The following is a 16,873-nucleotide window of genomic DNA, read 5'->3' on the forward strand; positions in this document are numbered from 1 at the left end:
CACACACACACACACACACACACACACTTTACCAATACAATCCTCAATGTTTAATTACAATGCATATCTATAAGCAACCTTCTGATCCAGTGACCCTGCTGATTCTATTTAGCATTAAAAAGAGAGAAATTACTAATCAACAAATCTCTATTAACCTACAAAATCCCCACTGACGCAGGTTTGTAAACCCAAACAAGTCAGCATCAGATGGAAAACACACAAAGTCCACTGTGAATAATTTAAAATGATATTCTATCCATCTGTCAGCGTCAATTAACGCAGTTTTATTGTAGGTCCTGCCGTGCAGCTGTTCGTGTGCAGCTCAGAGGAAAACAATTATGTCTCTTTATTTGCCCATCACCACCACATCCATCATTCTGAGAGCCATAAACAGGTCCAGCAGAAGCAAGTGGAAGAGGAGGAGGAGGAGGAGGTTTGCGGAGGCGCTGAAGTACCTCAGTGGAAATTTTGCGGCCTGCGTTGTTGCGCATCCTCACGCGGACCGGGCTGTGAACCTCGTCAGAGGAGGTGGCCGACGCCTGGTCGCTTTCTCCGTCGGAGCCCATCTTCACGTCCTCGTGGACGATCTCTGTGAGCGCATGGAACAAAAACACACGGTTTACGCTGCAGTCATCCTGCGTCTACATTACTGTGAGGTGGTTAAAACTTGGCCTTGACTTTGCCCCAGAGATCTGACAAATCATCGCTACACACAAACAAACAAAATGGCTGAAAAAGGGCAACAAACAAAAGGCTCATTTGCATATTTCAGCTTCCTGCAATATCAGCATTGTAAAGGTCAATGTTGTAAGAATGATTAACAAACACACGGGTGGACAAACGAGAAAGACATTAGTTATCCCAGTTGGAAAGTAAACAAAGAGTGTGTTCTTTACTCCTATGCGTTGGTTGCCTGGAAACCAGACAAGGCTCAAAAGTGATCTCTACAGTATCGTTTTTATTTGAACTAATTATTTGTAATGTATTTATTTTCTTTAGATAAGTTTAACCGTGTGCAGAATGCAGGAGAGCTACAGACCAATTTTTGTGTGTCCATTATTTACTTTTGGTCAGTTACCTCGATGCTTCTACATACCGCTTGATTCCGGAAAGATCTCCAGGCTTCCTATGCACGCTAGTAACTATTTATTCGATCGGATTGTGCCTCGTGGAGGTGTGTAGTTCAGCCGGCGCTTGGATTCGGATAGTTACGGCATTGTAGTGTGACGTAAAATATAAAGCGTGTTACGTTTAAACACACAAACCAAACGAAAGGTTTTGTTATGCAAAAGTGAACAAGAATCAGGGATTTATTTTTCCCCCCCACTGAACCTAATCACTTTAATGGGTTGATATAAAAACATTTGCCTTTGCTAAACAAATAATGTATTATTTTCTGAAAACTGCTCTGGTTTGGTGAGGAGAGCTTCTGCGGCAGCGTTGACGTAAAAAATACATTATTAATAAATGTACGTGCTTAAAAATAAATCACCCTGAGTGCTTTCTCTAATCCTGAGCCTAAAACTTTTTAAAAGGATAAAAAAAAAAAAAGACCACGGCAACCTCTTCATCGTCATCATCATCGTCAAAGCTTTTTGGCAGAGCAAAGCCAAGGACGTGCTGTGATTTAAGTGCTGCTGTTATTTAACACATCCAGGATCTGCAGTGTTGCTCAGCTCTTTTTCTGCCCTCATCATCTCTCACCTTACCATTGTGTGTGTGTCTTATACCCACACACACACACTTATAAAAAGAAGCTGAGGCAATGCCCTTTAATGCAATCAGTGTATGCATCTGTACTGTGAAGGAGTGCGTACACGTCTGAGTGGATGCGAATGAACCTTTATGAGAAGTGTGAGAGAGAGAGACAACGTGTGTGTGTGTGTGTGTGTGTGTGTGTGTGTGTACCGAGGCGCGTGGTGTGGTTGAGATAGGAGCTGAGGCTGCGGCCCAGGCTGCGTGGCCGGTGCAGGGCGCTGCTGTAGGACTGCAGGAGCGAGTGCATGCTGAATGAGCCGCCTGCTCCTCTCACTGAACCACGCAGAGTGGCATTACCCCCGCCTGGCATGGCCTCTGGGAGAGAGGGAGAGGAGAGAGGAGGACACACAGGGAGGACAGGAAGGGAGGAGAGGACATGAGGGGATAGGAATATAAACAGATGGGGAATAATTTGAGAAGATGTGAGACAGAGAGAGAAAAAGTGTATGTGTGTGTGTGTGTGTGTGAGAGAGTGAGTGAGTGAGTGTGTGTGTGTGAGAGAGAGAGAGAGAGAGAGAGAGAGAGAGAGAGAGTAAGAGAGTAAGAGAGAGAGAGAGAGAGAGTGAGTAAGAGAGTAAGAGAGAGAGTGTGTGTGTGTGTGAGAGAGAGAGAGAGAGAGAGAGAGAGAGGGAGAGAGAGAGTAAGAGAGTGAGAGAGAGAGTGAGTGTGTGAGAGTGAGTGAGTGTGAGAGAGAGAGAGAGAGAGAGAGAGAGAGAGAGAGAGAGAGAGAGAGAGAGAGAGAGAGAGAGAGTGTGTGTGTGAGAGTGTGAGAGAGAGAGTGTGAGAGAGAGTGTGTGAGAGAGAGAAATGACAAGATAAGAAATTCAAATGATGATGATGAAATAAAAGGGAACAGGAAGAAACATCAGGAGAGGAGGAAGGGAAAAAAGAAAGATGGGAAACAGGCAAATTAAAATCAAACCAAATCAACAGGGAAAAGCAAACACATTCCCAAAGCATGCAGCAAAACCTCTTTTACACAAAAACACTCTGTTGTTAGTTTAAAAAACAAAAAACATAATTAAATAAATAAACAAACAAAAGCAAAATTCAAACAGCAATGCCAAAAACAGGGGATGTACAAACGAGTTCCGATTCGCTTTCTTTTCTTAAGCTCATATTTTTCATGCTGTCACAAATTGGTGTTTCACGTCATGCGGTTGAAACATAAAGAGCAGCAATCCATCACGATGTGAAATGGCCTCGGCCTGGCTGAGCGAGGTTTGGACCAAAGCCACAACAAAATGGCTTTAATAAAAATAAATAAATAAAATAAATTTTAAAAAAGGGGGCGATTGAGCTGCAATCTTTCAAGGCCAAGCAATAAAACCACAACCCGAGGCTAGTCATCATGTGGAGTCTAAATACAATATAACCCAAACGTTTTATTGTGCTCTGGCGTATGATTTATTATTCTAAACACACAATACTCTGAGTTAATATTGTGCTCATATCTGTCACACCGTGACTAACACAGTTATAGTCAGAATCCATTTAGCGTACATTATCGCTGTGTCTTTTAGGTCAGGATTAGTCCAGTTTGCAGCCAAAATGAGTTCATATTGCTAGAACTAATTCACTGACGGTTTCAGCATCTCACATACATTAGCATATTTGAGGTCACGCATCAACTGCGCATTGATTACGTTGTACAGAAAAAGCTCCCGTTTCTAAAAACAGCTCGTAATCCTGCGTTTCTGCCTGCTCGACAAAAACCGAGATAAATAAATTATTTTTCTCCAAGCAAAGCATGTGATTGGTCAGAGCAGAGGAGCCGTGCTGAGATAAAGCATGCTGATTGGTCAGAAGCAAAGCTCGGTGAAACCCTTTGCACCTATGCGACCGATTGGACCGCGTTACAGCCGTCTCAGTACATGCTTGAGTCTCGTGGTCAGGCGTCATGCAGGGGCGCCCCCAAGGGGTGGCCAGTGGTGGCCCCGGTATAAACTCTGGCCACCCCTGTGGCTACCCCTAGTATGAATTTGAATGCATAAAGAAAATTCACAATAGTTCATGAAGCGGGGAAAAATAAATAAATAATAAAAAAATGAAGCACACGCTGCAGCCACCAAAAAATATTGTAGATTGATTGACGCCACCAGAGTAGCTGTCCGTCCGTCCGTCCGTCCCCCTTTTTTTTTTTTTTTTTTGGTGCCACCCCAAGATTTGCTGTTGCCTCCTCTGGCCACCCCTATAAAGTTTCTGGGGGCGCCACTGGCATCACGAAGCGAAACAGAACACCAGGCATTGTGGAGAATATTAAATAGGAGTTACAAATGAAACAAATGATGAATGATCTGGCTTTAAAGATCTCGGATATTGCAGCTATGCACTCAATTTTTTTGGGTCTCTTTTTCTTTAATGAGCAAAAGAACTAATTTGTATAAAAGCTAGTAAAATCCCATTTAAGAAAATCCTGACATATTCTACACAATCTACTTAAAATCAAATAAAAACACAGACTTTGATAGAACTGGATGAAAACCTGGCCTGTTTATTGTGTTACTGACAGAATGCTGCGATGCTTTCCGACCCTGGACGCTGATCAAACCCCAAAATTACACCTAGCGAGCAAGGTCTCTTTTTTAAGCAGATTGTTTTCACCAGCTTCTTTTTTTTTTTTTTTTGTAAAATCGATATATCCGACATTATCTATCGGGTTTATGGCCGAAACAGGACTCAAACGCAAATAAAACATTTGGTGAAATATATTTATACTTTAGAAAATATAAAACCCCAGAATTTAGACCCAGTGACATTCAACGATTTTTCACAGAACAAACATACACACGCTCGTTGTTTTGAAATACTGGAGATTGGAAATCTCCCGCTGTTCCTCTTTGTAGGACCGTGATGTGATTTGAAATGATTAAGCACATGCCTTGTATTAGGCTGGAAATGTAGAACTAAAATGAGAGTAATGATGACTTGCGGATGTGGATTATGGAGATGAGAGTGTGGCGCTGTACCAGAGTCACTGTGTGCTCCTGTGTCCTGAGAGCTGATGCTCTCCGTCATGTTCTTGTCTCCGCTATTGCCCCCCCGCAGCGTCATGGACAGCTGCCGCTTGATCTTCCTCACTCGCTCCATCAGAGGGGGCAGGGGGGGCTGAGACGATGAAGAGGAAGGGGCAGCCACTGTTGGGGCAGTCGCCCTGTCGCACACAAACACACACCTGTTAGGTCACATACTCTAAAACAGTTCAGAAAACAAGTATCCTTCAGGATGCTAATCGACATTGTGCTAATTTATCTACGCTTCATTTCTTGAAGCGTCAAAAATAACAAAAAATTTTCATATAAAAAATAGAAAACTGCAGAAAGCTTTAATATCCAATCAAGTGCTTTGAGTGTTTAATGTTTTTTTTTTATAAAGAAAATCAATCAAAACAATTAGCAGCTTGTTAAATGATGCGATTTTGCAATCCAAAATACTAGCACCGTTGCTGATGCCAAAATAACCAAAAAAAAAAAAACACTAAACAAAAAAAAAAAGTAAAAAGATGCTACAAAATGCTTACAGACACGTGACACGTGATAGCACCTTCTGGAATTTTCTGTATGGCCACACACATTTACAACAAATAGGATTTTTCTAGAAGTTTCCGCAGAACACGATATCTTAAAAATGCTCTGTGATAAAAATTTGCCACAATATCATAATTATATCGTCGTATCGCTCAGCCATTGGACTGAATGCGAAATGTTAAATGCTAAATGTAAACAAAACTTGGGAAATAAAAGTTTTGAAAATTCTCAGAACGAGCCAGAAAATGACTGACGCTAATAATGTATCTAGCTAACTCGTACTTAGCTGCTAATCTTGGGATGGAAGACAAAGTAACGCAAGTAAACGACGAGAGATGGCAGAGATCAAACAAAACTGTTAAGGTGGTCAGGTTTTGGCTCAGATGTGATGGTAAAATCACTAAAAAAAAAAAAAAAGAAAAGAAAGAAATCTTGCTGTAACTATAACAGTAATTACTGTACACTCAGAGTCAAGAGCAAAAGTGAGATTTCATCGGTTAGCTTATAGTTTACAAAGACAACATGAACGGAGTCACAGAGAGGCCAAAACAACATATGTATATATAAACATAGCCAAGAAAAGTGTCACTATGACTAAAAGGTTACCAAAAATCTTTTTTTTTTTTTTTTAACCATATTGAGAAATAAGAACACAGTGAAGATTTTATTAACACCACATAGAGCGGCCTGTTCATATGCTGAAAACTCGACCGTGTTTATTGTGCGATTGACATTAGATCATTACGTGGCCCAGCCCTTGAAGATGGACGTTCTCTCTTGGGGAGGAAAACAACACCGTCACAACCCTGTCACATAGCACTCTTGTTAGCACGGCTGGGATGACAGATGACTGCGCGGGCGGAAGTGTTTGTTAGCTCTGGACGTTACTGAAAGCGACAGCGCTCCTCTGCGAAGACGTCAAGCTGAGACTCGACTTCCAGCACGGAGCCAAGCGTATAAACATCAACACCAACTGCTCACTTCAGAAACAATCAGCGCCCGACTGCCATCGCCGCGTCCTTTCAAGAACGAGTGTTTTTTTTCCCCTCAAAGAAGAGAAAGCTAGCTACGTTGTTTGAAATTTAAAAAAAAAAAAAAAAAGTATAATAAATAAATAAAAGAAAATGATGAGCAGCAAAGGTTAAAGGTAACATTTAGAGACATGCAAAACAGAAACACGGACACAAACAAAAAACAACGCCTTCCGCTCCCCCTATTTTAAACATTTAGCAGCACTTCCATAGATCGCATCATTTGGCCTGCAACCTGTGATGAAATTGGAAGCATTGGAGTCTGAGAAAAATGCACATATTGTTCATTTAGTCTTATTTATCCTACTAAGGCATATGTGACACAAACACTGTATGTCATGTGCCACAGGCAAGGACTAGCCAGACGGGAAGGTTTATCATGAACACACTCCAAGGTTTCACTGTAAATAACATCCGCCGTAAATAACACTACTGCCAAGACTGACGCTTTATGTTCTTTACGCCTTTACACTAAACATAACTGTAAAGCCAAGCAAAAGTAAAAGAACCCGCCGGCCGCTGATAGCCTGGCTTCTTATCTAGATTCTGTTTATCATAATCGGTAATGCAAGCTAAATAAATGTTAGTGTATCACTTGTGATTAAGGACGTTGTTTGTCTTTGCTCTAACTTCAAGAGAAATTTAGCTGCTTGTGTCGACTTAACTGTATGCAGCCACAGTTAAAGTGGGATGCCAAATCCCGTCATGGTGAACACGCAAAAATTACACGTGCTGTTATTTTTAGTTAAGTTGTCATCCTGATAATGAACGATCGTGAATCATTACTCATTCTGGTGAAACTCGCTCGTCTCTGAGTTTTTGCGACCTGGCGAGATAAGAGGGAAAAACGCTTGACATCAGAGCTCTAAAATGATTTTCTTCTTTGCTTTTAAAAATGCGTTGGTGCTTTTTTTAACAGTTCATTTGCCATGCAGTCGCTTCCCGATAAATTACTATAAATAAAGTGCGTTGTTGATGCTAGCTACATGCTAATCTAGCTACCAAGTAAGCGAACCACCTGATACAATTATCAATAGTAATAGACTAAAGTAAGACTGCTTGGAATCTTAAATCTTTCTCAGCACAAGCGTTAGAATTTGTTGGAAGACGTGGCTGAAAGTTTGTCGATATAATTGTACATTGGCAAAGATATACATAAGACTATATAAAGGGGAAAAGTAGCTTTAGGCAGTGCTTTTACTATTAATAAAGGTGTGACGCAAAGACACGTGCTGCAGAACTTGAGTTTTCACCAACTGATCAGAAACGAGTGCAGCTATATTAAGAACAGAAACGACACACATGTGGGTTGGAGAATGCGCTAGGACTCAGGGTGCTATAAAACCTGGTCACAGTGTACATTGTAAAATATAATGAGCGATTCCCAAAAAAAAACAAAAAACCCTCAGATCTAATGGCGTGGGATACAGCTACAAGTTCTGAAGATGTCAGAAATAAGTGGTAGGAAGACTTCACTGTTACACGCCAATACCGTGCTTTTCAACTCGCCCTCGATCGGAAACGCTCGCAAGGGTGACGCTAAAAATATTTCAGATAGTTGAAATGGTGAAAGTGGATTTCAGAGGCCTGTCGCTAAGGAATGCACAGCAGCGCAATGCCTGAGCTGAAACCCAAGACGCGAACACGCCGGAGCTTTCCGAACGCCAGAGCAGTTTGGCCTCCGCTCGGAGCGCTTTGACTAAGCGCCAGTGATAATCGGTGCAACACGCAGGCTGATGGTTCAAAGATCTAACCTCAAGCAAAAAGAAAAAAGTCCTCTCTGATCTTCAGCAACCCGAAACAGATGGTCGCTTTTACGAACACCTCGACAGGGATGCAACGAGATGACGTGTTACCTAAATTTACATTAAAAAACCTTCTTAAACTCAATGTCAAGGAGTTCGAACGATAAAATTATAAACCAGCACAGTTTCCCCCAGTATATCACACAGAGTTCGATTCTCAGCAACACTGAACCTATAAGAAAACTGGAATAAAGTAAGAAATCTGACCTCTAGAACTTTGATGCAATTTCACATAGCAATTAATGAACTTACGTTACCTTTACCCTTTTTTGATAGTACGCTCAATGTAAATTGACTTAGCAGACTGGGTTAATATCACTATTTACTTTAGAGATCGAAAATTCATTGTAGAAAAATAACTTTTTTCGTAACTTTTCTATGGAAATATTGCTCCTGTTATGCTAGTGATTAGATTACTAGCATGTTTAGATTTTATATTGCGATATAGTTCGGGATATAATTCATAGTTGAATCAGTAGAAAACGTTTATTAAGGGACGGATCTTTAGTACTTAAGGATGTTTGAACATTTGAAACCATCTTGACTGAGACGAACCGTCTGTAATCTCACTGCGACCTTTGTGTTCGGGAGTTTCACCAGCTATTAACCACTATGAACTGTTGTGGTTTTAAGATAAAGTGTGGGGAGGGAGGGAGGGGGAGAGAGAGAGAGAGAGAGAGAGAGCGCGAGAGAGAGCACGAGAGAGAGAGAGAGAGAGGGCTGGTGATATCCTGCAGTGTGACAGAAGGTCAAGTTGCCCCAGATTTCTAGAAGCACCAGCCAAAGTTTGGGAGAAAACAGCAAGAAAAACAAGACAGATAAGCTCGACCTGGACGCGACGCTTGCACTCTATCTCGAAGCCAGACTGTGATTAACGATCCGATTATTTGTATAGTCTTGAGCTTTTTACGAGCAATACCGCTGCAAAACAATCGTATAGAGATCAGGAGACGGACCGGAGTGACGAGGGTGAAAAAGGAAACACAGGAACCTGTGCCAAGCGAACGGTGACCTTCTCCGTCCGTTCCAACAGCAGCTGGACAGAAGGCCACCTCACTAATCTGTCAATCAGTTACAAATATACAATGATATCAATACGGATATGACAGTATTGTTATTAAGGACAGCAGGATGTCCTGAATTGCCAGAAATCTTACAGCTAAAATCATTGAGTTTGTGTAAATTATTTTTATTGTGTAGCTAGCCACACTTGCTCTTAATGTTAACGTTAGTCAGTAAACAGGAGGTCATTAAAAACAGGCTCAGCAGTGGAACATTTGCTAGCCTGAAAGCTAGGAACAAGAATTTAACTCCTTTCTTATTCGTAAGCGCTGAACACATGCAGATTTCACGAACCACTGCGAGGTGCTAAGTAAATCGTCACAGACTTCAAACTAATTGCTTTATATTACAAACGTTGTTATTAGGCTACACTTATTAGACCAGTCGGTTAGGTTTGGCTGGAGGGTTTAGCTAATGAATATAGGATCGGTCAAGAAAAATAACTTAGTAACTAGGAGGCTGGGGAAGTTTTTTCGATCTCGACGTGAATATCATGTAAACACAAAGGAGGATGATTTGACAATTAGATATAATAAAGGCGATTTAAGTAATATCATCAATGTATTTTTGTATTCTGTTCACTTTCGTCATAGAATATAAATCTTTCGGAGACTACAAAATGGAGGAGAATAGTGTAAGAGTATGTGATTTGGGACACAACATATATATATATATATAAAATAAGCTAGTACATCTAGCTCTGTTTCCGATTGATAAATTTGTCTTCTCTCCGTTTTTTTTTTGTTTCTGGAGAATTTCTTTTACAGCACTTCAGTTAATGTACAATGTATTCGATGCTGTATTAATGATAGGGAAGGTCCATATTTACAAGCCAAGTCACCATGTAAATGAAGCAGGGGTGAATTGCGGACATGAACACGGACCTGCGGGTGTCCTTAATGAAACATTCAGGATGTCGTAAATCTGACTGTTAGCTTTCCGACGCTTCATTATTTCCCCCACGTTGTCAAATATGCATGAGGTACGAAAAGAAAAACAAAAAATCTGACCTTTAGACCGACGCACTCGCCCGGTGTTGCTTTACATGCACAGCCTCGGGTATTTAATCGCTAATCGTGTCAGTGAAATCCAGCGTGCTGCGTGTTCGCTACATATTCGAAGGAGTCTCTTGCTCATGAGGGCTTTAAGTGTGATGATAAAAACAATAATGATGTGTACATACAAGACTAGGAAAAGTTTCATCATCCGGTCTTCTTCAGAGAGAACTTTATCCTTATCTCTGTCTCTCACTCCGTCACTCACTTAGATAGAGCAAGATGTAGAACACTACACTCTTACACACTCGCACTCACTAACCCACACACACACACACACACACACACTTATGCACAAACGATTCATTTAGAGTAGATGTTCCTCTACTTCCATGCTGTTGCGCTTTATAAAACAGATGCAGATAAAATAATGTTGATCTAAAGCTACACACAGTGACAGTCAGTCAGTCTCTTTCTTTTCATGTGTATGCTGAGTGATGAATAAATCAGAACAACGTGTGCTGTTACACGTCTATAAGCACCAAAGTGCTTTGCTCCTCCTCGACAATTACATTTCGTTTTAATTAAAAAAAAAAAGGCTGCGTCATCGTTTTTTTCCGGTTTATGTTTACGATTAGCGTAGAGGAACAAGTTCGTTCCTGTCATTACATCACATCACACATGACAGCAGCTAGAAAATATTCCTCCCAACCTCGTTCTTTCGTTTTGTTCTTTCTCTTAAAGTAGAACACGCCTGCACATTTGTAAAAAAATATTGCTCTCTACCTTTTTAATCATTTTCTGCATGTTCTAAGGAGTCGGGTTTGACGTCACTTCGGATTGAATATTGTATAGAAGTGTGCACGTGACAAATAAAATCATAAATAAATAAATAAATAAAATATTCAGAACCAAGACGGCTCAAAGTGCAAAGTCTTCGGTCATGAACTGCTTCTTGTGTGTGACTTCAGCTCAATGTGGCCAGCTTTACCAATGAACACTGAGAAAACCCCCAACACTGGAGACTCCTTCCAAAACTGCTAAATAATATATTTACAGAAAACGTTGACTCGTGTGGATAAGCATCCGTTACGCACATCCCTGAGCATGTTGTTACTACAAATCAGATTTTAGAACAAGAGCTTTAATATAAACCTGCGACCAGACCTACAGTCAGGTCTGGTGTCATAGAAAACTAATCAACACCTCCTGACTAATCACAACTGAGATTTTAACTGCGCTGTGATATGAAAGACACCAAGACATATTAAATGTCTTTCTTCCATACAAACTATTTGATTCTAAAGGATTACGGTGCTTGTAATTTCCGTTTCCGAGCGAGCATCGTGGCAGGTAAAGTAAAAAAAAAAAGATGGCCAGTGAGGTGTGAGGTTTTTTTACGCCTGGCCTGATCCTCAGTCTGCTTCCAGCCAAGTGTGTGAATGTTTCCAGCTCATTTACATCACGTTGACTGAATTAGCACTTAGGAGCATTATTATTCATGCGTGATTGGTTTAGCTACGGTGACTCGATTAGAGAAACCCTGATCTCGGGCCTGGAATAGCCGTGTTACGGATCGCCAGCCAATTATCAGCTCTTCCTCTAAATGGATCAGGTGTGTTAAAGAGCAGAATGAACTCTACACTGTGAATATCAGAGAGGTGAGAGAATCAAAACGAAGCCCGGTCAAGGTAAGGATCTGTGTGAGTGCATTCGGATCTTTCTCCGGTGCTACGTGAACATAAGGTGACGTTCCGTTTCGGCTCGGCTGCTCGGACAGCTTCGTGCTACGAGTGCAGATGTTTGTGTGCTCGCTTTAGGGAATTCAAGCATCGACAGCTGCAGGGAGACCTACAGCGACCTGAACGAAAACAGTGCTTTTCAACATCTGCATGAATTTTGATGAAATCTGACCCCCCCCTCAGGATTCCACCATTTTTGTGATTGCTGTGGCCTAAAATGCTTGATTTTGCTGCAATTTATTATTATCATTTTTTTAACGTTAATATTCTTTTTTAGCGATTAGTGAATTAGCGAAATCGGCAAACACAGGATTCTTCTTTTAAACCTACCGGTGAACATGCATACGTACTGTAATGACTTTCTCAGAGAGCTGCACTTATGTTCGACTTGTGCTGTTTAAGGAAAATAATCAAAGATGTCTCTGTGTGATGCGGCCAACACGAGTCAAAGCTCCCTAAATCTTGGTGAGACGGACATCAGAGCTTTTGACTATCAGCTGAAAGCGAAGACTGACCCAATATTTCCACCCTCACAAGAAACTGATCTGTCTGTGTTGATGCGTCAACATGGCCAACGTTTAAGACATTCAAATCTGTGGGGGAAAAAATATGTCAAGTCTGATCTGACACCAATTTCCACTGAATCCGAAACTTATCATAAGTGAAATGACCTGAAGCTAAATGAAACAAAAACGCTGAACTGTCCAAGAGAAAGGAAAGGAGTCAGACATTCCTGCTATCTAACGTTCATTCGTTCAAATTCAAATCAGACAAAATCGAGGCCTCTGATGCCACACAGGCACTTTGGAGTAAAAACCAAACAGAAATGTGAGCGTCCTCTGGGATTCACAAGTCAACGGCGGTTTCGAATTCTGCTTAAAAAGCACCCAGATTCGAGCAACTGAAGAGAATCGGGTCAAATCGACGCACGTCTGCTTCGGATTTAAGGCTGATCGTATCCGCAGGCGTGCTACATGAAAACAGGGCCTTCTGGGAGGTTTATTTCAAATCAGACACGAGACGACAGCTTAAAGAGATGTACTACAACACAGAGCGTGTTATTTGGCATGTCGTCTTCCTGTTCTCTCACGTTTTCAAATATTAGACGTTCCACCGGTGCGGGAGAATCGGAGTCTTGTCAGTCTTTTTCGAATTAATCCACAGACTGATGATGGATTCTTCTAATAAATTATCGTGAAGGCCCGGACTTGCGTGGGCTTTTTTTTTTTGGCAGTGATGTACAATTATCTCAGATGATTCATGGTGATCTACCTAGTGGAGCGTCGTGTTGTGCTCCTACTCCCCTTCACCAATCACGGAGAACACGCCAGATGCCAGGTTGAGTCAGAGGCGGCCTTGGAGACGTGTGCGACGGTCTCTTCCAAGATCCAGTGACTTCAGCACAACAGCATGCACAAGTGATTAACGCGTTTTTGACGTTTAAACTGACCCGGGCTTCTTTGTGCCTGGGTTTTTCAAGTAATCTGTGCATTTGAAAATCTGGAATTGTACTCAGATGAGCATATCTTCATAAATAACCACTTTCAGTCTTCTGTGTTGTTCTGGTGCAGCTCGGTCCTGTTCTGGTGCAGCTCGGTCCTGTTCATTTCAGTTTATACTGCGTCAGCTACATATGGTTGCAATGACAATAAAAGCTTCTTGACTTGATTTGCAGTGCAGAGAGAATATGAAGATACACGGATGGTTTATTAATTCCTTATATAATAAAGTTAATTATTATATACTGATAAGACGTAAATCTTCAGTGGCTGTGAATACACTTTCAGCTAATATTACCCACAATTCCCTGAGTTTTTTGATCCTAGGAAGGTAGGACACATGCTAGAGAGGTGCAAATGAAATGTGGACAAATAAGACAAGGTATACAATGTAAATTATATAAGGAGTAAAGAATGGAAAAAAAAAAAAGCTGAAACGCATCGGTAAGTTGTGTTTACAGTGATGTGTGTGTAACAACGCAACATTACTCATCCGGTACAAGCACTCGCTTACCCTTTTGCTAGACTCTCAGAGTATGTACTATTCTTCAAGTAAATACTTTTAGTGCATAGTACAAGTAGGCACACACAGATGACAATTGTGTTCCACTAAGTAAGTAAGTAAGTAAAGTGTGCTTCAGAATCCTTGGCTGTAAACACCTGATAGTGGCACGTCGTTAAGAATAAGCCGGCATCCGCTGCCATGTGCTGATAGCAAAGAACATCTCATGTATCCTAGGAAGAAGCTGTCATACCTCCACTGCAGCCTGCTTTGCTTTGATTATCAATCATGGAAAAACGTCTAGATGTTCATAACCTACACTAGGCCTATGCAGCATAGTGGTATTAATACGTCTGAATCAAAGTTTCTCTTATCATCTCATCCAATCCCCCCCCCCCCCAAATTATCCCCTACAATTTGCATTATCCACCTGTCGGCGCTCACATACTCCAGCTACTAGCGCAAACACACTGTTCTTCCAAGACACATGACATGCTTCTGAAGCTGCGCCATCAACCTTCTCCTGCATACACGTGCTTAAAGATGCCCGTGATTGGTAAGTGTCACTGTGATTGAGAGAGAGAGTGAGAGAGAAACAGGTCATCGATCTCTGAAAGCATGGCCAATTCTTCTCTCAAGACTTTGAGCATGGACAGCTGCATCACTGTTGGGGTTCGAACTCACGACATCCCGTTGATGGAGCGACTGCAGTTCCGTTCCCCTACTCGTAAGCGGTGTTGAAGCATAAATACATAAGCAACCGATACCACGCGTTCTCACACTTTATGTACGTTACTGATCCTTCATATATTCTGTATTCCTATTGAACACTCGTACCATCTACGCTGTCTCGTATAATCTGAGCTAAATATATAGTACAGTCTTATATATGCCTGTACTTTTGAGAGTCACAAACAGCTCGAACCGAATTCCTCGTGTGTGTGTGTGTGAACACACTGATTCGGATTCTGATCTCAACCCACAGAACAAACAAACCTGTATCAGTATCACCATCAATGCACCTCTACTTCTGGTGTCTTAGCTCATTACTGTTTCCATAAAGTCTTGTTAATAGATTATCTGAACCGGTCAGTGGAATCCTGCCACCTTTATACGTCATCAGGAGTTTTTTTTTTTTTTTACCTGAGATCCAAACGGCTCGTGCGCTAAATATGATCGCGTGCGTTTTTAAAACACGAAAATATCCGCATCACGAAATGTCTAAGCGAATGTATAAATATATATATATAATATATTCACGTTTAACCATCATGTCCATTTAGATTAAGATCCATCCCGAATTAATCACCAACACTACAACATGCATAGGAATGCACGCGCTACTTAGCCTGCTATTGACCCGAATCCGTCGTTTTTCTCGTATTCATTGGGTTCTAACTATTTAGCGAGAATTTTATCTAGTATAAAAAAAAGAACTTTATGATCTTAAAAAAAAAATTAGACGACGAAGTGGAAAAAGACGGAGCCGGCTAGTTTGTTTGTTAGCATGCTAGCTAGTTAGCATGCTAGCTAGCTATAATCTTTGACGTGCTAACTGAGGTATTTAATCACCATGGTGATTTCGCGTGCACGCAGCAGTAAAGAAGCGTTACAGAGGGGAAACGTCCGTATATGACGTTTACGGGGGTTGTTGGTGTTTAAGAGTAATACAGAAGCACACTGCAGGAGTATGGAACTATACACAAAGCGTTTTTTATTTACCCCAGGGGTGGAAGTGAGGTTCCTGTGTCCTTGTAAATACTAATATCCCACCGACGCCGTGCACTCCCAGTAGTCTTCGGCCATGGTTTCTATTCTCTGCGGACAGGTAACGATCCTCTCCCGGCTGACGGCATCAGAAACTCCCCCGTCCTCAAAACAAACCCGTGTTAAAAACGTTTGCAGCAGCTGTTCGTTTTCTCCTCGCCGGCTAAATCCGGAGTGGATGATGAGAAGGGAGCAGTCAGTTAGAGCTGTGAATAGATCCGCGCGCGCACACACACACAAACACACACACACACACACAGGGGATTAACCCTGATTACACCTCGAATACAATCAAGTCGTCCTGTCAAACGTGATATCTGGTTATAACATCTGACGTATTTCCACACAGACCCATAATCTCATAAAGGCAGAAGAATTCAAAGGCACCCCCCCCGTAAATCTGGAATGGTCCGGTCCAAATTCCATTCAACCAAGTAAGACCGTACCATTCAGGCTGAATCCTTAGGGATACCTCGGTAGATGCATTAAAAAACTTAAAAAACTCTTGTGCTTTATATCATGTCACTAGTAATAAGTCTGACCCTTGTGATTTCAACTAAAATGCAAAGGCAATAAAGGAAACTATAAACTGATATGAATAATTATAGATTTTGATTCATTGTGTGTGTGTGTGTGTGTGTGTGTGTGTGTGTGTGTGTGAGAACACACTCGGCCGATAAACCTGATTCTGATTCTGGTTTAATGGGAATAATTGAAGTAAAAGTAAAATTAAAGTAAGCATGGAGGTTTACTGGTCACTTTTGTTGAGAAATATGTTCAAATCAGATGTTGCCTTATTGAAATAGCATTAATAAGCCATTTTATAACATATGGTTTATAAGTAAAAGTGCATCTTCATTTTCCATTACTTTGTGTTATTAACAGCCTATGTGTGTGTGTATGTGCGTGTGCGTGTGTGGTGTGTGTGGTGTGTGGTGATGATGAATGATAACATACAGTGAAAAAGAGTGTTTGCAACAGTATCTAGACTGTTGTAGTGTGCATGTGTGGTTATGTTTGTTTGTGTGCGTGTGTGTGTGTGTGTGGTGATGATGAATGATAACATACAGTGAAAAAGAGTGTTTGCAACAGTATCTAGACTGTTGTAGTGTGCATGTGTGGTTATGTTTGTGTGTGTGTGGTTTGTGTGCGTGTGTGTGTGTGTGGTGATGATGAATGATAACA

General features: G+C 41.3%; 1 protein-coding gene across 1 annotated transcript in view; it reads right to left on the reverse strand.

Moving 5' to 3' along the window:
* Window positions 1-15,979, reverse strand: part of cdk16 (cyclin dependent kinase 16) — a 34,912-nt gene extending 18,933 nt beyond the window's left edge. Inside the window, exons 1-4 of the mRNA XM_060880707.1 lie at window positions 15,644-15,979; window positions 4,728-4,912; window positions 1,909-2,073; window positions 456-589 (exon numbers count right to left, since the gene is read on the reverse strand). Of these exons, the coding sequence (XP_060736690.1) occupies window positions 456-589; window positions 1,909-2,073; window positions 4,728-4,848 (420 nt within the window). The 5' untranslated portion in view covers window positions 4,849-4,912; window positions 15,644-15,979. The remainder of the gene's footprint in view (window positions 1-455; window positions 590-1,908; window positions 2,074-4,727; window positions 4,913-15,643) is intronic.
* Between the last annotated feature and the right edge of the window lie 894 nt (window positions 15,980-16,873).

The sequence above is a fragment of the Tachysurus vachellii genome, chromosome 11, assembly GCF_030014155.1.
Source record: "Tachysurus vachellii isolate PV-2020 chromosome 11, HZAU_Pvac_v1, whole genome shotgun sequence".
NCBI classification, from domain to species: Eukaryota; Metazoa; Chordata; class Actinopteri; order Siluriformes; family Bagridae; genus Tachysurus; species Tachysurus vachellii.